Source organism: Salvelinus fontinalis, chromosome 29 (genome assembly GCF_029448725.1).
Source record: "Salvelinus fontinalis isolate EN_2023a chromosome 29, ASM2944872v1, whole genome shotgun sequence".
Lineage (NCBI taxonomy): Eukaryota > Metazoa > Chordata > Actinopteri > Salmoniformes > Salmonidae > Salvelinus > Salvelinus fontinalis.
Window position 1 is genome coordinate 41850235 of NC_074693.1, and position 24603 is coordinate 41874837.

The window sequence follows — 24603 nt, forward strand, 5'->3', positions numbered from 1 at the left end:
GGTGTACAAAACTGAAAGTAAAATATGCAAAAACCAGACCTCTGAACTGGAAGCATAGAAATAGCTCACATAGAACATATCCACCGCTTCTTAGACTTGCTTTCAATGAGAATGACATATCTATAACACACAGTTTTTGGGTTGGGTCGCCCAAAAAGTTACATATTGCAGCTTTAAGAGACATAAATACTGTAGCATGTGGTGTCTCCCATAGACACCAATGCAATAGCAGCTGGGTCTGGTCTACATAGTTCATTGACTTTCATAACTGCATTTGGAGACCTATGTTGACCCCATGTTAAACAGCCAAAGAGAGGGGATATAGCTCAGTGGTAGAGCATTTGACTGTAGCTCAAGAGGTCTGAAGTTTGAATCCTGGTGCCCCCTTTAAATCAATAGTTCTTAACTATAGTTTGAGATAGGGTGTGTGCTTTTTTGCTCCGTCTAAAATGTTCTTTATTAGACCATATGTCTCTCCTTTCAATATATTTCTAAGAGGGGGCATAGCTCAGTGGTAGAGCATTTGGCTCTGGATCTTGAGAGCCCATGTTAAAGTCCCTGTGCCCCCTTTAAAACAAACAGTTTAAACTCATCATTTCTGGAAAGTGTTGAGATCTCATGAGGCCAGCCGTGTTTCTCTTATATAATATCAGCTCTCTGATATTCTTGCCTCTGTGTATGGTTAAGAGAAACACTTAAATATTATTTTTGTTCACATATTTGAAATGTATGTAGAGTTTCTTATAAAAACAAATGGCTAGTAGCGAGAGGTTAAAGTTCACAGACCTTGTCATAGGCAACCTCCTCTGACCAGGCGTTGCTAACTCATGCCAGATCTTTCAATGCCTGGAAAGGTATTTTAAGTATCAGCTAACCACATATGTTATTGCAATCGATCAGTCGATGACACAGTCCATTTTGCCTAACAAATAGCAAGTTGAAATGTTCAACAAAATGGGTCAATTCTAATTGATATTGTTGAGGAGACGATCTCAATATGAACGATTAGGCCTATGTAAAACACCTAAATCACTAGGAAATGTTTCTGCCTCTCTGTAAAGATATTCTGTAGTTATGTACATGTCTGTTCAAAGATGATCCAATTATTCCTCAAGCATATACTGATCCAACTCATTAGCTCAACCGAAAATACTCCAATACCTTTTCTATATGATTATATCTGACACCAATGTAACAAAACGATACCACAGTTCAGCAAAGGTCATTGAACACAATGAAACGTTACAAGGCCATCATTCAAAGTCAGACTTTCCTCAATCTAATTGAACAGAGAGCATCATCGAATATGCTTACTGCTTGAAAATGTCTTAATTAATCTCCTCTTATGACCCACGATGCTTTGCACCCACAGCTCTGGGTCACAGCCAACATGCTGCCTCAGCAGAAACGATGGTTGCTTTCCAATGCTCAGACGTGGCATGCATCAACCAATGATTGCGTGCCACGTCCAAAAACAAGACCTCAACCATGTTTGAGTTTATTGGATATTGACCATGTTAAGATCCTGTTTAAATGTTTTGCAGCATTCCAACAGATGGCACTGTGGGCTTCTGATTTGATCCCAAACGTTGAAATATAGAAAAGTGTTGGATTTTTGCCACTGCTACAGTATTGTTGCATTTCCAATCAAGGAAATATGGTTGTGTAATATATTATAGCATTTGTTAAAAAGACATGTGAAATATATAAACAGATTGTGACATATGTCACATTTTTATTGTCGACATTCCCGGAAGCGACATTAAAAAATGCTGGGTTTTGTTAACGTCTGAAATATATGTATCTGTTTATCATGTTGTTTATGTCATTTTTATTACCAGGTCATCTTCAGACTTTAAAAGGAGATGAAGTTGGGTAATATTGGAGCACTACTTCCTCTTTAAAAGGCTGTAACTGCAGCACCTCCCCTTTTATTCAGAGGATGATGTCATCCGGGAGTCGCTCAGAGTGTTTTTTTTCTTCTCCTGCTCTATCGCTCTCTCTTCGCATTTGCGCTCTCCATTAGTGAGGTGACAGGATACTTCTCTGTCTCTCCATATTTTCTCTCTTTCTCGCTCCCCCTCTCTCTCTTCCTCCTCAGCTTCCTCTAACAGCAGGGATGTAGTCCTCTGCCTCTTTCAAACTTCAGCACCTGCGATGCTGTGAACTCCTTGGTGACCTCTATTGATTCTATTGAGACCTTTTTTGTCTCTCGCTCCTTACTGAGATATTTTGCTGCACTTGTTTGAGAGGATCTAAGAGGACCCTTATTGGGTTTGGAAGGTGTTTGATTTCTTTCTATACCCTGGTGGAACTACAGGACCATGGCCATGAAGGAGACCATTCTGCCCATCAGCGAGGTGTCTGGCCCGGCCCCGTTGCCCTACCCGGAGGTAGTGGAGCTCAACGTGGGCGGCCAGGTGTATGTCACGAAGCGCTCCACCCTGGTCAGCGTGCCTGACACCACCCTGCACGCCATGTTCACCCGGTGCCCGCCACGGGAGCTGCCAAGGGACAGCCGCGGGCGCTTCTTTATCGACCGCGATGGATTTCTGTTCCGCTACGTGCTGGACTTCCTGCGAGACCGCCAGCTGGTGCTGCCCGACCACTTCCCTGAACGTGAGCGCCTGCAGAGGGAAGCCGAGCACTTCCAGCTGGGCGAACTGCTGCGCCTCCTGGGGCCCCGGGTGGGTTCCAAGCAGGGCTCCATGAATGATGAAGGCTGCCACAGCGATATTGAGGAGAGCTCACAAAGCAGTGAGTACCCCACAGGTCGTACCTTGACTTCCTCGGACAAGAGGTCAGGGTTCATCACCATCGGCTACAGGGGATCCTACACCACGGTGCGGGACAACCAAGCCGATGCCAAGTTCCGACGCGTGGCCAGGATCATGGTGTGTGGACGCATCGCTCTGGCCAAAGAGGTGTTTGGGGAAACACTGAACGAGAGCCGGGACCCAGACCGGCCACCGGAGAAGTACACGTCAAGGTTTTACCTCAAGTTCACCTACTTGGAGCAGGCATTTGACCGGCTTTCTGAGGCGGGCTTTACAATGGTGGCTTGTAATTCCACGGGAACAGCCGCTTTTGTCAACCAGTACAGGGACGACAAAATCTGGAGCAGCTATACGGAGTACATCTTCTTCAGTAAGTGCAATATGACTTCTCACGCATTCACTAGCATACATTTTGGAAAAGTGGGTCCAACATGTTTTGTCAGGTTTTAGTATTGTGTCAAATTTCGCTTCGCAAGTGAAATGATTGAATGGATTATTTGCCTACCTATTTTGACTTGGATTGAATACATTTTCCTCTACGGGGTTCAAAGTAATCATTACCAGCTTCTTCACTTTCCTTTAGAACATCCTCCCTGTTCCTCTAATCAGATTTTGACATGTTTTCCAAATCACAATAGATGGGTAAAAGTGAGAATGGATTAGAGAGAAAGGTGTGTAGGACAGTAACATATAGGGCTCTATTTTAACAAAGTCCTAGCACTGGCGGTAGGCTATACGTTCAGGCGATTGTCAGAAATATTTTTGCTATTTTCACAACCAGAATTATGGGTGCAATAGTTGACGGTGGCGTGAAAGGCCTGGGTTTTGATTAATAAACAAGTTTTGGGTGTTTCAAGGCTTGACACCTCACTGGCCAATCAGAACATGCACCATGGCTAAAAATGTGGTTGCTTCAAGTCGTGTATTTACGGTCTTTTATGTATTGCATTGTCAACAACTCCAATACGAATATTAGTCTGTTAAAGCCAAGTTCGTTGAATTGCCTGCCACATATTTGCTAAATATGTTGAACATATTTGCAGTCACATTATTGTAATTGCATTGCTCAATATGGAAATACATTAATAAACATAGGCTATAGCATTGGGTATGCCAGAGGAGGCTGGTGGGAGGAGCTATAGGAGGACATGCTCATTGTAAAGGCTGGATTGGAATAAATGAAACGGTATGAAACAAGTCAAAACAAACATATGTAAGCCACGTTTACATTAAACATTTATTCCATTCCAGCCATTACAATGAGCCTGTCCCCCTATAGCTCCTTCCACCAGCCTCATCTGGGCTAAGCCCACTGTAAATTGCAGTTTGGACATGCCAAACATAGTCAATAAGCAATATTAAATTCACTAGGGAGGAGGTCAAGAGGAGTGGCCCTGGGAGTGTGGTGCCAAGAAAATAACCTCTCACCCAATGTCAACAAAACTAAGGAGCTGATCGTGGACTTAAGGAAACGGCAGAGGGAGCACCCCCCTATCCACATCAACGGTACAGCAGTGGAGAAGGTGGAGAGCTTCAAGTTCCTTGGCGTACACATCACTGACAAACTGAAACGGTCCACCCACACAGACAGTGTGGTGAAGAAGGCGCAACAGTGCCTCTTCAAACTCAGGAGGCTGAAGAAATTTGGTTTGGCACCTAAAACCCTCACAAAGATCATCAAGGACAACAACCACCCGAGCCACTGCTTGTTCACCTCGCTATCATCCAGAAGGCGAGGTCAGTACAGGTGCATCAAAGCTGGGACAAAGAGACTGAAAAACAGCAATCACTAGCACATTAGAGACTGCTGCCTATATACATACAATTGAAATCACTGGCCACTTTAATGATGGAACACTAGTTACTTTAATAATGTTTACATATTTTGCATTACTCTTCTCATATGTATATACTGTATTCTATCCTAATCTACTGTATCTTAGTCTATGCCACTGACATTGCTCATCCAAATATATATATATATATTCTTAATTCCATTCCTTTACTTCAGATTGTGTGTATTGTTAGGTATTACTTGTTAGATATTACTACACTGTTGGAGCTAGAAACACATGTATTTCGCTACACCCGCAATAACATCTGCTAAACACGTGTATGTGACAAAGAAAATTTGATTTGATTTTGAATATCGATAAGGCCTAAAGAGACAGTGTATGATAATAAACAAATTCAGAAAAAAACGAAACAACTTGTTTTAAATAGGTTGTTTGAATACGGTTACAGATATCCTAATTGCTCCCCGTGCTCCCCCGCACATAATACAGAGAAGGCAACATAGACTATGGAGGGTTTTACGCACATCCAACATTTCACAGGAGCTGGACAAAGATGCAATATAAAGACAAAGGGGGAATGTCCACTCACTGTTATACTGCTCATGAATGTAATGTTTTATAAACATCATGGAACCATCCTATAGGTCATATTTGCACTTCTCCAGAAATAGCAGATGAAATTATAAACATGGAACAGGAAAAATGCTATGTTTGTGCCTGTGAACCTTGTAGTCGTGAACATAAAAAAACATCCTGTGTATATGCTCAATAGGTTTGGAGTGTTGACAGTCAACATTGTTGTAATTGGCTTCTATGAGTATAGTCCTTTACGCATCACACTTCTCCTCAAACTAAAAATACTAGGCTCCTGTAAATTGTATGTGTGAGGCGCGTTCTCAAAAACCAAGGTATAGCCTACCGTTGATAATATATTAGATAATGAAAACGAAATAGTTAGAAAATGCAAACATTTATTTTATGGAAAAGAGATGTGTGTTTCTGGAGGATGCACGATGCTGCCTTGTTGACAAAATGACCAAGCGGGCGTAGATTACTATTCAATTTGAGAAGGGCGCTCCTCCCTCTCCACTTTCACCGATGACACGAGGGGCCTTTGCCAGGTTCAACCCAAGCCGGCATAAAATAACTCCCTCATTTAAGTATGTTTAAATGCACAGTAATAATTCGATATTAAACTGATTATGTCAGTAGGCAGATAATGCAATAGTCATTGAGCACGGTTACATGCACACAATAATGCGATTATTGTGGCTAGTCAGGTTAATAAAATAGTTATTTTAAAACCTTTACATGCTTTGCAAGAAAACCAGGTGTTTTAAATCGGCATATGCTTACTTCGATTATGACCTCATGCAGATTTAAGATGAGCAAAGTAAGGTGTTTACATGACCATAATCAGTTTAATATCAAATTATTACTGTGCATGTAAACATACTAATTTAAACCGCTTACTATTAATCGACTTAAGGTCAATCGAAGTAAGCATACGCCAAATAAAACACCTGTTTTCTGAGCAATCTTCCAGCTGTGTAGTTGATCTACACATGTGCTAGCCCCAGCTGAGCGTGCCTCCCTCTTTAGTGCAAGTGAAGTGAGTTCGGAACAACTGAATGTATCTCTTTTAGAAGTAGTTTTCACATACAAACGTTCTATGTCCGAATTCAGAATCAAATATGCTTCCCAAAAAAAACATGGTCGCTGTAGTAGAAAATGTATTTGATTGCCGATTTTCTGCATTTATCAGAGTGCCATCAGGTAGCCTGATTTCAGAAGTGTCCATGTTAACAGGATTGTCAGGGAAATCTTTCTTCTTGCATGTAAACATTTTAATTGAACTATTTTATTAATCTGGCTATCCACAATAATCACATAATTGGGTACATGTAACCATACTCAGTGAGTCTGGATCTGAGTACCTCCTGACCCTTCACCGAATGCAAACAAATGTGGGGCGTCTGATTGGTCCAAAAACCAATGGGTTGAGCTAGAACACATGCGGGTGAAGCGGCAGTTTGAAAATGTGTCATTGGCTTTGATAGTCTGATTGGTTGGAGACAATCCAATCGCTGATGACTTTGTTTTATACAATGCCCCACAAACGACTTCAATGCTGGCAGTCTCAGACTAAAGCATGCAGCGAACGACAGAGTAACGGAATAATTTAGTTTGAGTCCTCAGGCTAAATTCGCACCCCTTCTTGCCTGTGCCCTCGTTCACACAACCCTCAAAGATTTACAAGCTGTAACGGTCGTCCTCCTCCTCTTCGGATGAAGAGGAGGAGTAGGGATTGGACCAAAGCGCAGCGTGATTGTTTGACATAATGAAGTTTATTAAAGAAAAGACGAAAACCGAAAACACTTCAACAAATTACAAAATAACAAACGAACGTAGACAGACCTGAACTATGAGCACTTACAAAATGATGAAGAACGCACGAACAGGAACAGACTACATACACGAACGACAAAACGAAACAGTCCCATGTGGTGCACATACACAGACACGGAAGACAACCACCCACAAACAAACAGTGTGAACAGCCTACCTTTATATGGTTCTCAATCAGAGTAAAACGTCAAACACCTGTCCCTGATTGAGAACCATATAAGGCTAATTACAAACGACCTAAACATAGAAACACAAAACATAGAATGCCCACCCCAACTCACGTCCTGACCAACTAAACAAATACAAAAATAACAGAAAACAGGTCAGGAACGTGACACAAGCAGTGGATTGGTGTAACTGTATTGATAAACATTTAATCTACATCTTTACAATCCTTTTACATCTTTGAGGGGCGTGAAGGCGAGTGGCAGGGCGTAGCATGGAATGGGATGCGGCTCAAAAAGGACAAAAAATTACCTAAACTGCCACTCGTTTTCAACAAGTTTAACATAGGATATCGATTGTTTGATACCAAAAATAAAAAATATCTTGCAGGAGTGTTAATATAAACAATTTGGCAAAGTAATTATTAACCACCATCAAGGCACGCAAATTACATAGGCAATAAAATGTGAACCTCGTTATGAATGGACAAAACATTAGCTCCATTACTTTCCAATACAATCGCTGATTGTAAATGACAGCTTTATAGCACTGCGTTACTAGCTAGCTAACTAATCATTTTGTGTGTAAACCAGCCTGATTTAATTGATCTGTAGAATGTTATCTTGAGTGGGCCAACAAATGGAAGTTCCATATTGCATTGGGCATGCTAGCTAGCTAACATGTAAATTAAAAAAAAAAAAAAATGGAAATGAACATCCGTATTTGCCTTCAGTAATCATATATGTTTACATTACAATAAACTAAAGGGTTTTCCAAACTTAAGGAAGATGAGTAGTGGTGGAGAGTAGATTATTATTTTTTTCTTCACCTTAATTTAACCAGGTAGGCCAGTTGAGAACACGTTCTCATTTAGAACTGCGACCTGGCCAAGATAAAGCAAAGCAGTGCGACAAAAACAACAACACAGAGTTAACACATGGGATAAACAAAGGTACAGTCAATAACACAATAGAAGAATCTACAGTGTATGCAAATGTAGTAAGATCAGGGAGGTAAGGCAATAAATAAGCCATAGTTACTCCAGGTGTCGACTCCCATTTCGGGGTGTCAACATTTGATTTCTCTTGGAATCGACTTCGAAGATTTAGTATTTTTTTAATGGAGGAGATTAGTTGCCGTACTTCTGAGAACACAAACACTTGCATCCTTCATATCGAGCAAGGTATGGAGAGCGAGTGGGGCAGGTCGGCAGGTCGGCCACAGGCAGACAGTCAGAACAGTGCACTACAGTGGTTCTTCATTTAAAAGATGTGGCGCACTGCAGCACAGCTTGTGGGGTGCTGCAGAATTCTATGCCACGTTATTTAAGTGTCAGCTATTGTTGCCAGAATTACGCAATTTACCACAATCTGACACCATCTACCACAAAAGGTCAGGTCATAAACTCAAAACTTTTAAAGGAAGAGCCACTGTAGGCCTATCAAAAGCTGTGACTTGCAATGGAATGCTGTATCTTGTCATTTCTTGGCTTGCAATGTCTCGCAAATTCAGTAAAGCAGGGCCTGTCATCAATGAATCGGCTAGGATATTCTGCACTCAAAAGACCGAAGACTGAACACACACTAGCATCATTAGCAAAGCGGAGGCGAGCCAGATCGAGGGAGAGAGAGGAGGGGGCAGACAGGCAGGCAGAAAACATTTCTTGGTAACCTGTATCTCGTAATTTCTTGACATGCATGCCTCACAAATGCATGCCTCTCTGGTTTTATCACATTTTACAACATTCCCCAGGCCGTTAGCCTAATATCTAGTTTGTCTATAGGCCTAACACGGAAACTAATGTTTTGTGATAACTGCACTGTGATTTTAATTTTGTGGGGGAAAAACAAAGATAACAGTTTTCAGATAAGGATTTTTCCTAATGTTATGGATCCCAACTTCACACCCCAAATAAAATCCCCAATTCAAATAATTTCAAATGTTATTTGTCACATACACGTGTTTAGCAGATGTTATTGCGGGTGTAGCGAAATGCTTGTGTTTCTAGCTCCGACAGTGCTGTAAGATGTAACAAGTAATATCTAACAATTGCATAACATATAGCTAATGCACACAAATGTAAGTAAAGGAATGGAATTAACAATATATAAATATATGGACGAGCAATGTCAGAGCAGCATAGACAACAATAGAATAGCATAGAATACAGTGTAAACATATGAGATGAGTAATGCAAGATATGTAAACATTACTAAAGTGACTAGCGTTCCATTTATTAAAGTGGGCAGTGATTTCCAGACAATGTATATAGAAAGCAACCTCTAATGTGCTAGTTCTAGTTTTTTAACAGATTGATTTCCTTGAAATAGAAGCTGTATTTCAGTCTCTCGGTCCCAGCTTTGATGCACCTGTACTGACCTCGCGTTCTGGATGATAGCGGGGTGAACAGGCAGTGGCTCGGGTGGTTGTTGTCCTTGATGATCTTTTTGGCCTTCCTGTGACATTTCCAACAATGAACGGCGCCGATATCTGAACGCTTATTGTGGGCCACATCACGTTTATTAGTGCTCACATTCTAGGGCAATGGACAACATTCAATGTCCTTGAAGTAGCAGAGTTTGCTTTGTCAATTTTGGTAGTCTTATGTTTGATGATTTTTTAAAAATGCAATAGTAATTATACACTTACTTTTTTCAAAAAGCAATGGCTGATAATCACACCTCACAAAAACAAAATAAATATTCAATGGAGTTGCCACTGACAAGCAGAAATATATAATCTTCCACCTTCCCAGGCCCCTTGGACGTGTTCTACAACCTGACAAAAGATAACTAGGCAGCCAGCTCCCACGGGGCAGCAACACATCACACTAAAGCCGGCCGACAGGCCCTGTCGACCCCGCTGCCCCCTGCCCCTGTGTGCCTGCTCTCCCCCCGTCAAGCCTCCCCTTTCCGTCAAAGCCTTCACGTCCAATGGGACCAAGCCAAGAGTTCTTCATTAGCAGCAGGGAAACGTGACTGGGGGAGGTGAGACAGGGGTCTGGCAACAAGTCAGGGAGCAAAATGTCTGGAACTGTAGACAGTCATAATGTAGACTGAGCATTTTGTCTTCATGAACACCTTTCAGTCCCCTGAAGTCTTTGCAGGTATACAAACACACATTCAGACACACATACACAATGATACACAAGCACACATAGCATACATCCACACAGACACACCACGTACGCACAAACACGCACACACACTCCCCTCTTTCTCAGTATTTATTTGTATCGATTAGAATGGTCCAATCTGTTTAGATTGGAGCAGTCCCCCCCTCCACAAATCATTCCCTATTCCCCAGACATACCTCACCCCTAGATACACCCAACAAAAAACCCATCTATCTGCCCTCAGGCAGTTTTCGATCCTTCAATCATTTCTCTTCCAATGAAACCAAGGGGCTCTATTTTCGGCTGTTGTTAAGGCAGCACTAATGTCAAACGCTCGCTCTTTGGCAAAGCCAGCTCTCTGCTATTTGGGTTGGATATCAGCTCGCTTGAACTAAGGTGGGAGGGGTGGAAATATTTGAGGTGTGTCCTTAAAAATGCCAATTTGCTCACCAAAAGCTGGTCTTAGCAGTAATGTAATTAGTTATGGCATCGATTTTGCCAGCGGAGACACACAGTAGCCTAATCAGTAGCCTATAAACAATGTTTTATTAAAATATCAGAAGCAGCAAAACAGTCAACAGACATTCTTTTCATTGGACAGTATAATTGTCCATGAAGCTTCTGTGAAAACTTTGGACTCATTAGGCCTATGTGCGATGCCAGGGAACTGAAAGGGGGCAGCAGGTAGCCTAGTGTTTAGAGCGTTGAGCCGTAAGGTTGCTGGATTGAATCCCTGAGCTGACAAGGTAAAAATATGTCGTTCTGCCTCTGAGCAAGGCAGTTAACCCACTGTTCCCCAGGCACCGTAGATGTCGATTAATTAAGGCAGGAGTTGGGTTAAATGTGGAAGACACATTTCAGTTGAATACATTCAGTTGGACAACGAACTAGGTTCCCCCCTTTCCCCTAACGAATGAAAGGTGTCTGAAATCTTTTTAGGACATCAAATCACATTTTATTTGTCACATGCTCCGAATTCAAGGCTTCGAATACCGTGAAATGCTTACTTACAAGCCCTTAACCAACAATGCAGTTCAAGAAAATATTTACTAAATAAACTAAAGTTAAATTTTTTTTTTTTTTTTTTTAAGTAACGCAAGAAAATTACATAACAATAACAAGGCTATATACAGGGGGTACCGGTACTGAGTCAATGTGCAGGGGTACAGGTTAGTCGAGGTAATTTGTAAAGTGACTATGCATAAATAATAAACAGCGATTAGCAGCAGTGTAAAAACAAATGGGGGGAGGGGGTCAATGTAAATAGTCCGGGTGGCCAGTTGATTAAATGTAGAGCAGTCTTATAGCTTGGGGGTAGAAGCTGTTAAGGAGCCTTTTGGTCCTAGATTTGGCGCTCTGGTACCGCTTGACGTGCGGTAGCTGTCACGCCTAGTATATAGGTCCTGCATGTCAGGAAGCTTGGCCCAAGTGATATACTGGGCCGTAGGCAACACCATCTGTAGCGCCTTACGGTCGGATGCCAAGCAGTTGCCATACCAGGCAGTGATGCAACCGGTCAGGATGCCCTTGATGGTGCAGCTGTATAACTTTTTGAGGATCTGGGGACCCATGACAAATCTTTTCAGTCTCCTGAGGGGGAATTGGTGTCGTGTCCTCTTCACAACTGTCTTGGTGTGTTTGGACCATGATAGTTTGTTGGTAATATGGACACCAAGGAACTTGAAACTCTTGACTGCTCCACTTCAGCCCCGTCGATGTTAATGGAGGCCTGTTTGGCCCTCCTTTTCCTATAGTCAATGATCAGCTCCTTTGTCTTGATCACATTAAGGGAGAGGTTGTTGTCCTGGCACCACACTGCCAGATCTCTGACCTCCTCCCTATAGGCTGTCTCTGTCGGTGATCAGGCCTACCACTGTTGTGTCGCCAGCAAACTTAATGATGGTGTTGGAGTCGTGCTTGGCCACGCAGTCGTGGGTGAACAGGGAGTACAGGAGGGGACTAAGCACACTTGGCAGATGTGTTGTTGCCTACCCTTACGACCTGGGGCGGCCCGTCAGGAAGTCCAGGATCCAGTTGCAGAGGGAGGTGTTTAGTCCTAGGGTCCATCACTTAATGATGAGCTATGTGGGCACTATGGTGTTAAACGCTGAGTTATAGTCAATGAACAGCATTCTCACAAAGGCGTTCTTTTTGTCCAGGTGGGAAAATGTGGAGTGCGATTGAGATTGCGTCATCTGTGGATCTGTTGGGGCGGTATCCAAATTGGAGTGGGTCTAGGGTTTCCGGGATGATTGTGTTTGTGAGCCATGACCAACCTTTCAAAGCACTTCATTGCTACCGACACGAGTGCTACGGGGCTGTAATCATTTAGGCAGGTTACCTCTGCTTTCTTGGATACAGGGACTATGGTGGTCTTTTTAAAACATATACAGTTGACGTCAGAAGTTTACATACACTTAGGTTGGAGTCATTAAAACTCATTTTTCAACCACTCCACACATTTCTTGTTAACAAACTATAGTTTTGGCAAGTCGGTTAGGACATCTACTTTGTGCATGACACAAGTCATTTTTCCAACAGTTGTTTACAGACAGATTATTTAACTTATAATTCACTGTATCACAATTCCTGTCATGTTTTGTCATTTGAGTATCATGTCTTGTCCCTGTGCTTCCCTTCCATTTGTCTCCCTCTGCTGGTCTTAGTAGGTTCTTTCCCTCTTTCTATCCCTCTCTCTTCCCCTCCCTCTCTTCCTCTCTCGCTCTCTCTCTATCGTTCCGTTCCTGCTCCCAGCTGTTCCTCATTCTCCTAAACTACCTCATTTAATCTTTCACACCTGTCCCCTATTTTGCCCTCTGATTAGAGTTCCTATTTCTCCCTCTGTTTTCCGCTTCTGTCCTTGTCGGATCTTTGTTTGAGGTTTGCTGTTCTGTGTCGGCTCCCGAACGTAAGGCTCTCGAGGATTATCTGTCTGTTTCTCTCGACGCCGGTACCGTGGTGCCTTCTTCCTCTCCCGCCGGAGCGGGGTTTTTCTTTGTTAAGAAGAAGGACGGTACTCTGCGCCCCTGCGTGGATTATCGAGGGCTGAATGACATAACGGTTAAGAATCGTTATCCGCTTCCCCTTATGTCGTCAGCCTTCGAGATGCTGCAGGGAGCCAGGTTCTTTACTAAGTTGGACCTTCGTAACGCTTACCATCTCGTACGCATCAGAGAGGGGGACGAGTGGAAAACGGCGTTTAACACTCCGTTAGGGCATTTTGAATACCGGGTTCTGCCGTTCGGTCTCGCTAATGCTCCAGCTGTCTTTCAGGCATTAGTTAATGATGTACTGAGAGACATGCTGAACATCTTTGTTTTCGTTTACCTTGACGATATCCTGATTTTTTCACCGTCACTCGAGATTCATGTTCAGCACGTTCGACGTGTACTCCAGCGCCTTTTAGAGAATTGTCTCTACGTGAAGGCTGAGAAGTGCGCCTTTCATGTCTCCTCTGTCACTTTTCTTGGTTCTGTTATTTCCGCTGAAGGCATTCAGATGGATCCCGCTAAGGTCCAGGCTGTCAGCGATTGGCCCGTTCCTAAGTCACGTGTCGAGTTGCAGCGCTTTCTCGGTTTCGCTAATTTCTATCGGCGTTTCATTCGTAATTTCGGTCAAGTGGCTGCCCCTCTCACAGCTCTGACTTCTGTCAAGACTTGCTTTAAGTGGTCCGGTTCCGCCCAGGGAGCTTTTGATCTCCTCATGAAGCGTTTTACATCCGCTCCTATCCTTGTTACTCCTGACGTCTCTAAACAATTTATTGTCGAGGTTGACGCTTCAGAGGTGGGCGTGGGAGCCATTCTGTCCCAGCGCTTCCAGTCTGACGATAAGGTTCATCCTTGCGCTTACTTTTCTCATCGCCTGTCGCCATCGGAACGCAACTATGATGTGGGTAACCGCGAACTGCTCGCTATCCGCTTAGCCATAGGCGAATGGCGACAGTGGTTGGAGGGGGCGACCGTTCCTTTTGTCGTTTGGACTGACGATAAGAACCTTGAGTACATCCGTTCTGCCAAACGACTTAATGCACGTCAAGCTCGTTGGGCGTTGTTTTTCGCTCGTTTCGAGTTCGTGATTTCCTATCGCCCGGGAAATAAGAACACCAAGCCTGATGCCTTATCCCGTCTCTTTAGTTCTTCTGTGGTTTCTACCGACCCCAAGGGGATTCTCCCTGAAGGGCGTGTTGTCGGGTTGACTGTCTGGGGAATTGAGAGACAGGTAAAGCAAGCGCTCACTCACACTGCGTCGCCGCGCGCTTGTCCTAGTAACCTTCTGTTTGTTCCTGTCTCTACTCGTCTGGCTGTTCTTCAGTGGGCTCATTCTGCCAAGTTAGCTGGCCACCCCGGTGTTCGGGGTACGCTTGCTTCTATTCGCCAGCGGTTTTGGTGGCCTACTCAGGAGCGGGACACGCGCCGTTTCGTGGCTGCTTGTTCGGACTGCGCGCAGACTAAGTCAGGTAACTCTCCTCCTGCCGGTCGTCTCAGACCGCTTCCCATTCCTTCTCGACCATGGTCTCACATCGCCTTAGACTTTATTACCGGTCTGCCTTCGTCTGCGGGGAAGACTGTGATTCTTACGGTTATCGATAGGTTCTCTAAGGCGGCACATTTCATTCCCCTCGCTAAGCTTCCTTCCGCTAAGGAGACGGCACAAATCATCATTGAGAATGTGTTCAGAATTCATGGCCTCCCGTTAGACGCCGTTTCAGACAGAGGTCCGCAATTCACGTCACAGTTTTGGAGGGAGTTCTGTCGTTTGATCGGTGCTTCCGTCAGTCTCTCTTCCGGGTTTCATCCCCAGTCTAACGGTCAAGCAGAAAGGGCCAATCAGTCGATTGGTCGCATTTTACGCAGCCTTTCGTTTCGAAACCCTGCGTCTTGGGCAGAACAGCTCCCCTGGGCTGAGTACGCTCACAACTCGCTTCCTTCGTCTGCTACCGGGCTATCTCCGTTTCAGAGTAGTCTTGGTTACCAGCCTCCTCTGTTCTCGTCCCAGCTCGCCGAGTCCAGCGTTCCCTCCGCTCAGGCTTTTGTCCAACGTTGTGAGCGCACTTGGAGGAGGGTCAGGTCTGCACTTTGCCGTTACAGGGCGCAGACTGTGAGAGCCGCCAATAAACGTAGGATTAAGAGTCCTAGGTATTGTCGCGGTCAGAGAGTGTGGCTTTCCACTCGTAACCTTCCCCTTACGACAGCTTCTCGCAAGTTGACTCCGCGGTTCATTGGTCCGTTCCGTGTCTCTCAGGTCGTCAATCCTGTCGCTGTGCGACTGCTTCTTCCGCGACATTTTCGTCGCGTCCACCCTGTCTTCCATGTCTCTTGTGTCAAGCCTTTTCTTCGCGCTCCCTTTCGTCTTCCCTCCTCCCCTCCCGTCCTTGTCGAGGGCGCACCTATTTACAAGGTACGGAAGATCATGGACATGCGTTCTCGGGGACGTGGTCACCAGTACTTAGTGGATTGGGAGGGTTACGGTCCTGAGGAGAGGAGTTGGGTTCCATCTCGGGACGTTCTGGACCGTTCGTTGATTGATGATTTCCTCCGTTGCCGCCAGGGTTCCTCCTCGAGTGCGCCAGGAGGCGCTCGGTGAGTGGGGGGGTACTGTCATGTTTTGTCATTTGAGTATCATGTCTTGTCCCTGTGCTTCCCTTCCATTTGTCTCCCTCTGCTGGTCTTAGTAGGTTCTTTCCCTCTTTCTATCCCTCTCTCTTCCCCTCCCTCTCTTGCTCTCTCTCTATCGTTCCGTTCCTGCTCCCAGCTGTTCCTCATTCTCCTAAACTACCTCATTTAATCTTTCACACCTGTCCCCTATTTTGCCCTCTGATTAGAGTTCCTATTTCTCCCTCTGTTTTCCGCTTCTGTCCTTGTCGGATCTTTGTTTGAGGTTTGCTGTTCTGTGTCCTGGTTCCGCCCTGTCGTGTTTTTGCCTTCATCAGATGCTGCGTGTGAGCAGGTGTCATCTAAGATATATCCAGGAGTACCGTTTTGTTTTAGACTGGAATAAAGACTCTGTTTATGTTAAGTCGCTTTTGGGTCCTCATTCATCAGCATAACAATTCCAGTGAGTTAGAAGTGTACATACACTAAGTTGACTGTGCCTTTAAACAGCTTGGAAATTTCCAGAAAATTATGTCATGGCTTTAAAAGCTTCTGATAGGCTAATTGACATCATTTGAGTCAATTGGAGGTGTACCTGTGGATGTATTTCAAGGCCTACCTTCAAACTCTTAGGAAAATGGAAAAGAAAAAGAAATCAGCAAAGACCTCGGAAAACAATTGTGGACCCTCACAAGTTTGGTTCAGCCTTGGGAGCAATTTCCAAACACCTGAAGGTACCACGTTCATCTGTACAAACAATAGTATGCAAGTATAAACACCATGGGGCCACGCAGCCGTCATACAGCTCAGGAATGAGGCGTTCTGTCTCTTAGAGATGAACGTACTTTAGTGCGAAAAGTGCAAATCAATCCCAGAACAACAGCAATGGACCTTGTGAAGATGCTCGAAGAAACAGGTACTAAAGTATCTATATCCACCAGTAAAAAATAGTCCTATATAGACATAGCCTGATAGGCCGCTCAGCAAGTAGGAATACACTGTTCCAAAACCTCCATAAAAAAAAGCCAGACTACGGTTTGCAACTGCACATGGGGACAAAGATCGTACTTTTTGGAGAAATGTCCTCTGGTCTGATGAAACAAAAATAGAACTGTTTGGCCATAATGACCATCGTTATGTTTGGAGGAAAAAGGGGGGGGCTTGCAAGCCAAAGAACACCATCCCAACCGTGAAGCACGGCGGTGGCAGCCTCATGTTGTTGGGGTGCATTGCTGCAGGAGGGACTGGTGCACTTCACAAAACAGATGGCATCAGAAGGATGAACATTATGTGGATATATTGAAGCAACATCTCAAGACATCAGTCAGGAAGTTAAAGCTTGGTCGCAAATGGGTCTTCCAAATGGACAATGACCCCAAGCATACTTCCAAAGTTGTGGCAAAATGGCTTAAGACAACAAAGTCAAGGTATTGGAGTGGCCATCACAAAGCCCTGACTTCAATCCTATAGGAAATGTGTGGGCAGAACTGAAAAGGCGTGTGCGAGCAAGGAGGCCTACAAACCTGACTCAGTTCACCAGCGTGGTCAGGAGGAATGGGCTAAAATTCACCCAACTTATTGTGGGAAGCTTGTGAAAGGCTACCGGAAACGTTTGACCCAAGTTAAACAATTTAAAGGCAATGCAACCAAATACTAATTGAGTGTATGTAAACGTCTGACCCATTGGGAATGTGATGAAAGAAATAAAAGCTGAAATAAATTATTCTCTCTGCTATTATTCTGACATTCACATTCTTAAAATAAAGTGGTGATCCTAACTGACCTAAGATAGGGAATTCTTACTAGGATTAAATGTCAGGAATTGTTCAAAACTGAGTTTAAATGTGTTTGGCTAAGGTGTATGTAACCTTCCGACTTCAACTGTATGTATTACAGACTTGGTCAGGGAGAGGTTGAACATGTCAGTGAAGACACATGCCAGTTGGTCCACGCATGCTTTGAGTAGACGCCCTGGTGATCCATCTGGCCCCACGGCTTTGTGAAGGTCTTGCTGACATCAGCTACGGAGAGCGTGATCACACAGTCATCCTGAACAGCTGAAGCTCTCATGCATGCTTCATTGTTGCTTGCCTGGAAGTGAGCATAAAAGCCTACTCGTCTGGTAGGCTCGTGTCAATGGGCAGCTCGTGGCTTGGTTTCCCTTTGTAGTCCGTAATAGTTTTCAAACCTTGCCACATCCGATGAGCGTAGAGCCAGTGTAGTAGGATTCAATCTTAGTCCTGTATTGATGCTTTGCCTGTTTGATGGTTTGTCTGAGCGCATAGCGGGATTTCTTTTAAGCGTCCAGATTAGTGAGCCTCTCCTTGAAAATGCCAGCTCCAGTCTTTAGCTCGTTGCGGATGTTGCCTGTAATCCATGGCGTCTGGTTGGGATATGTACGTACGGTCACAATGGGGACGACGTTGTCGATGCATTTATTGATGAAACCGGTGACTGAGGAGGTATACTCCTCAAGGCCACTGGATGAATCCCAGAACATATTCCCGTCTGTGCTAGCAAAACAGTCCTGTAGCGTAGCATCTTCGTCATCTGATCACTTCCGTATTGAGCGAGTCACAGGTACTTTCGTTGTTGCTTCTAAACAGGAATTAGGAGCATAGAATTATGGTCAGATTTGCCAAATGGAGGACGAGGGAGAGCATTGTATGTGTCAATGTGTGTGGAGTAAAGGTGGTCTAGAGGTTTTTTTCCTCTGGTTGCACATGTGACATGCTGGTAGAAATGAGGTAAAATGGATTTATGTTTGCCTGCATTAAAGTCCCCGGCCACTAGGAGCGCCTCTTCTGGATGAGCATTTTCTTGTTTGCTTATGGCCTTGTACAGCTCATTGAGTGCGGTCTTCGTGCCAGCATCGGTTTGTGGTGGTAAATAGATGGCTACGAATAATATAGATGAGAACTCTTGGTAGATAGTGTGGCCAACAGCTTATCATGAATTATTCTACCTCAGGCGAGCAATACCTCGAAACTTCTTTCATATTAGACATTGCGCCCCAGCAGTTATTGACAAATAGACACACACCCCCGCCCGTCGTCTTACCAGACATAGCTGCTCTGTCCTGCCGATTTACAGAGAAACCAGCCTTCTCTATATTATCCGTCACGTCTCGGGGAAACGTAAGATATTACCGTTTTTAATGTCCTGTTGGTAGGATAGTCTTAATCGTAGAGTTTGTTTTCCAATGATTGCACATTGGACAATAATACAGAGGGTAGTGGTGTTTTCTTAATGATTATTTTACCAGGCAAGTCAGTCAGGAACAAATTCTTATTTACAATGACAGCCTACCGTAGAACAGTGGGTTAACTGCCTCTTTCAGGGGCAGAACAACATATTTTTACCTTATCAGCTCAGGGATTCCATCCAGCAACCTTTCGGTTACTAGCCAAACAGTCTAACCACTAGGCTACCTGCCTACCTTCTTGTCGGCGAGTTCTTACAAGGCACCGTGCCCTCCTCCCCCTTTTCCTCCATAATTTCTTCACGCTGATGACGGGGATTTGGGCCTTGTCTTGACAAAGCAGTATTTTAATTCTCGTCAGACTCATTGTGCTATCTTTCATGCCATCCAGTGTTGTGTATATATTGTGAAAGTTTTTTTTTAAGGATTTGTTGTTTACTCTTCATTATCGCCATGAAATGTAAATCATTTTTGCTCCAATTCAAATGTATTTACATGCTATTGGTCAGTATAATAATTAGATATAGTATTGATTATTTAATGCAAACAACACAAGCAGTTGCTGTTTTAAATATAGTGACAATCTCTTTTGAAATAATCCAACTTGAGTGTTGGTGTTTTTCTTTCATGCCTCTCAATGGAATTCAAATGAAACCGAATGGAATCATGGAATACCGTTTTCTCCCTTTTTTACTTTTTGACTAAAGTAAAAGCTCATAACTTGGGTTCTGATAAAGAGATCTCAGTTTGTAGTTTTCAGTACTATAAAAAGTTTTAAAAAATTATCCAGCACGTGAGCGTTTTTTCTAGGCAGACACACAAATGGTTTCAATGTTTGTCTTCTTTCAGTAGTTCTTGTCTAAAGGATGATCTATAGCCTCAACTATTACCACCGTAACATTCTCTATCACTGTACTGAACTGTTGTCTGTTCTTCGTGAGACAAGGATTGAATAAGCACTGTAAAAGCTTTCCTTTATATCAATACACCAGCAAGATATTGGTTGGTTTCCTTTTCATCAATATATAGCACAAGATCAATGACATCCACAACATAAACCAGCATAAAATAAAATAAAATTAAACGGAGTAAAATACTTTCAATAGAACCTTGGCCAATCGATCTCGGCTACAAGTTAAAGATAGGGCTACTTTCACAATCCTGTATCATGCCAAGGTGTGGCAGAGAGAGCTCAGAGGTGTCATTCAAAATGCTTCCATGGGAGGTGTTGTATTTTGAAGGGAAAAACAAAATGCCAACATAAGATGTATGTGAGAACACTCCGTGGGAGGGGGGCCATTAAACCCCCCCCCCCCCCCCCCCCCCCCCCCCCCCCCGCCATGCACCATGATAGTAGAACACTTTTGAAAGTGAATTGTGCTAGAGGGCATAAACATGCAGGGGGGTAATGGATAGGGTGACGAAGCAAAAGTGTTGCGTGACACCTGAGGAGTTCGAGGCTACGGCTGCTGCTGACAAATGCTTGACTGGTTAAGAGGTTGAGGAGGCGGTTGGGTTATTTTCATCTAAAACTTTTCTTCCTGACGGTGGAAAAGTTGGCATTGCTGTATACACTTCTCTTCTCCGAAACTGATCCGTCTGTGTGATCCTGCTAGAGTCTTGCATAAATCATTGACCTCTCTGCAACAGGGCATTGTATTGATATTTATGAAGGAATCAAGCCTTCCTTCCTGAGCAATGATAGAGCATCGCTGCGCTAACAAAGCAGATGTGTCCCCTGTTGAATACAGTATAAGCATAGAGCTGCTGTTATGCTCAAAGATAGGCAACATGTGTTGTAACTTCATGCTGTTGTTCTAAATATGATTTGATACACTTTTCATATGCCATTACAAGGAAATGTCACAGGCCCATAGGTAACATAATGGTATATTACAGTCAAATTAAAATTAAAACATAACAAATGTTTTACAGTGCAGGCACATGGTTTGCACATTATGAATATTCAAAAAATACAAGAGAGACTATCATGTCTAAGACATAAACTGCAAATAAACTTAAACTTCTCATAAACTTCTCAGCTCCCTGGTCACGATAACAACACCCACCCGTAGCACACGCTCCAGCAGGTATATCTCACTGGTCATCCCCAAAGCCAACACCTGCTTTGGCCGCCTTTCCTTCCAGTTCTCTGCTGCCAATGACTGGAACGAATTGCAAAAATCGCTGAAGCTGGAGACTTATATTTCCCTCACTAACTTTAAACATCAGCTGTCAGAGCAGCTAACCCATCTGTAAATAGCCCATCCAATCTACCTACCTCATCCCCATATTGTTTTTTTTTACTTTCCTGCTCTTTTGCACACCAGTATTTCTACTTGCACATCATCATCTGCAAATCTATCACTCCAGTGTTAATTTGCTCAATTATAATTACTTCGCTACTATGGCCTATTTATTGCCTTGCCTCCTCACACCATTTGCACACACTGTATATAGACTTTCTTTTCTTCTATTGTGTTATTGACTGTAGGCTTGTTTATTCCATGTATAACTCTGTGTTGTTTGTGTCGCACTGCTTTGCTTTATCTTGGCCAGGTCGCAGTTGTAAATGAGAACTTGTTCTCAACTGGCCTACCTGGTTATATAAAGATGAATTAAAAAAATATATATAAAAAACAGGAAGCATTGACCATGTTGTCGAAGAGGTCGCATTTAACCATGTTAAAATGTTTTGATGGTTCCACCTGTCACCAGTTGGCGGCAGTGACCATCCGAGAGACATTAGACCCTCAGGTGTGTCCAATGTACTCATTATGATTATCCTGTTAAAACAGGTGTGTTTTCTGTTGTCCTTTGCAGAAGTTGGAATTATGTGCCGTGTATGTTTCTCTCCTGAGTGAGTTTTCGGAGACTTAGTGGTTTATTGTTTTCCCTGTGTTCTGTTCGTTACCATTTCACAGTAAAGTATTATGTTAATCCTTAACCGCTGATTCCTCATCTGGTCTCTTCTCTTCTGGGTCCAACCTCACCATGTTACAAGGATACTGTGAGATTCTGGCTATTAGGCTGCTTGCTTACGCTACTGTACCTGTAGACTTCCAGTCATTGTGCTAACGCTAGTTGACATTGGCTTGTGAAACTACCTCCAACTTCCTTCAGGTGGAGTTCGTTAGGAGGAGAGGACATTGTAAAGTCTGGAAAGGAATTAATGAGAGTGGTTTCATGTGGTTTCCATATGTTTGATACCTTTCCATTAGTTCCATTCCAACCATAATAATGAGCCCATCCTCCTATAGCGCCTCCCACCAGCCTATTCTGCTCACTTTACACTGCATGCAGAGACATAAAAATCCACAAGTTAATCTGACTCTGGGTAAGTAGAAAAACAGCCAGAATCTTAAACCATTAAGTTCAGCATTGACCACATTTAAAAAGGTTTTTCCAAAACGGAGTTATCCATCCCTCATCTGGCATTATACACTTTTAACCTTTATACCTAAACCATACTGCAGCACCTTACCATGCATTATACACTTAACCTTTTTCCCTAATCCAAACTGCAGCACCTTACCATGCATTATACATGCTATTATGGTTCAGCAGTTTCACACTGTTTCTCAGACCAAATAAATTGATTGCCAATGTCTTTGGTCTGAAGGTCAATAGACAGAAACGTTGGCAATAAGCTAGAATACATATGTGCAACTTTGCAAACAAGGAGTGTGCAATATATTAAAAAAAATCCATATTCCAGCGTAATGCAGACTTATTCTTGACATGTTATACTCTTAGATAAAAACCCGAAGGCTCTTGCTGAGTGTGTTTAAGGTTTTTCTCATACAGTAGCCGGTATTCCACAGAGACCGAACACGCATGCTCGCTCGACACACACACACACACACACACACACACACACACACACACACACACACACACACACACACACACACACACACACACACACACACACACACACACACACACACACACACACACACACACACACACACACTTGTTCAATTACTTCTATGGAGTTAATCCTCTTTGCCAGGGACATATAGGGAGTCGACCCCTAGTCGGTCCCTATTACAGCCCATTCTTATCTAAAGCCCCACATATACTGCACACTGAGAACAGTTCTCAAATCTGTACTGTGCATTAGGCCTATCTTAAGCTATATTAATGTCTTACATTTGGTCATTGATATGTCTTCAGTCTACTGTTTGGATGGTTAAAATTCTTGTTACTTCATTTTTGATGCTATTCATAGTCCTGCAGTAACTGCTAGCCAAAGTTCCAATAAGAAGAACACATAATTCCCTGACGCATTGTCAGTTAAAGGGACATTACGCTCCAAAATCAGAGGTATTCAGACCTCAAATGTGGTCTTACGTTGAGAAGTCCACGTCCCAGGCCAGCTGTTGTGTAGATTCAGCTATATGCCACGTCCCCAAACGAATGGAAAAGATAAGCACAATATCATTTCCAGATCTTATTCAGCTCTTATCCCTTTCCACTCGTTTTGGGCATATAGCTGTGTCTACACAATTGATGGCGTGGGATGTGGATTCCTCATGACAACAGACTACTTTGTGGGTCTAAAAGCATCTGACATATTTTGATTTTGGACTATAAGACCATGGTAAAACGGAAATGTCAATATATGGCCTGATCGTCTTAACATGCCCTGAGTTGGTTATACATTTCAATCAATCAAGTTTATTTTATATAGCCCTTCGTACATCAGCTAATATCTCGAAGTGCTGTACAGAGACCCAGCCTAAAACCCCAAACAGCTAGAATGCAGGTGTAGAAGCACGGTGGCTAGGAAAAACTCCCTAGAAAGGCCAAAACCTAGGAAGAAACCTAGAGAGGAACCAGACTATGAGGGGTGGCCAGTCCTCTTCTGGCTGTGCCGGGTGGAGATTATGACAGAACTATGCCAAGATGTTCAAAAATGTTCATAAGTGTCAAGCATGATCAAATAATAATCATGAATAATTTTCAGTTGGCTTTTCATAGCCGATCATTAAGAGTTGAAAAACAACAGGTCTGGGACAGGTGGCGGTTCCATAACCGCAGGCAGAACAGCTGAAACCGGAACAGCAGCAAGGCCTGGCGGACTGGGGACAGCAAGGAGCCACCACGCCCGGCAGTCCCGACGTATGGTCCCAGGGCTCAGGTCCTCCGAGAGAAAGAAAGAGAGAAGGAGAAAATTAGAGAGAGCCAAGATTTTCAAAATGTTCATAAATGACAAGCATGGTCAAATAATAATCAGGAATAAATCTGTTGGCTTTTCATAGCCGATCATTAAGAGTTGAAAACAGCAGGTCTGGGACAGGTAGGGGTTCCGTAACCGCAGGCAGAACAGTTGAAACTGGAATAGCAGCAAGGCCATGCGGACTGGGGGCAGCAGGGAGTCGTCATGCCCGGTAGTCCTGACGTATGGTCCTAGGGCTCAGGTTCTCAGAGAGAGGGAAAGAAAGAGAGAACGAGAGAATTAGAGAAAGCATACTTAAATTCACACAGGACACTGGATAAGACAGGAGAAGTACTCCAGGTATAACCAACTGACCCTAGCCCC

At 43.6% G+C, this 24603-nt stretch overlaps 1 protein-coding gene across 2 annotated transcripts in view; it reads left to right on the forward strand.

Annotated features, from left to right (window-relative positions):
* Positions 1-1953: 1953 nt before the first annotated feature.
* LOC129827992 (BTB/POZ domain-containing protein KCTD8-like) overlaps positions 1954-24603 on the forward strand; it is a 61987-nt gene continuing 39337 nt past the window's right edge. The window contains exons 1-2 of one of the 2 annotated variants that reach the window (XM_055889375.1): positions 1954-3147; positions 4226-13161. In XM_055889375.1, coding sequence (XP_055745350.1) covers positions 2325-3147; positions 4226-4338 — 936 coding nt within the window. In that variant the 5' untranslated portion in view covers positions 1954-2324 and the 3' untranslated portion in view covers positions 4339-13161. Of the gene's footprint in view, positions 3148-4225; positions 13162-24603 lie in introns of those variants that run through there. The other variant, XM_055889374.1, reaches the window with a different exon arrangement.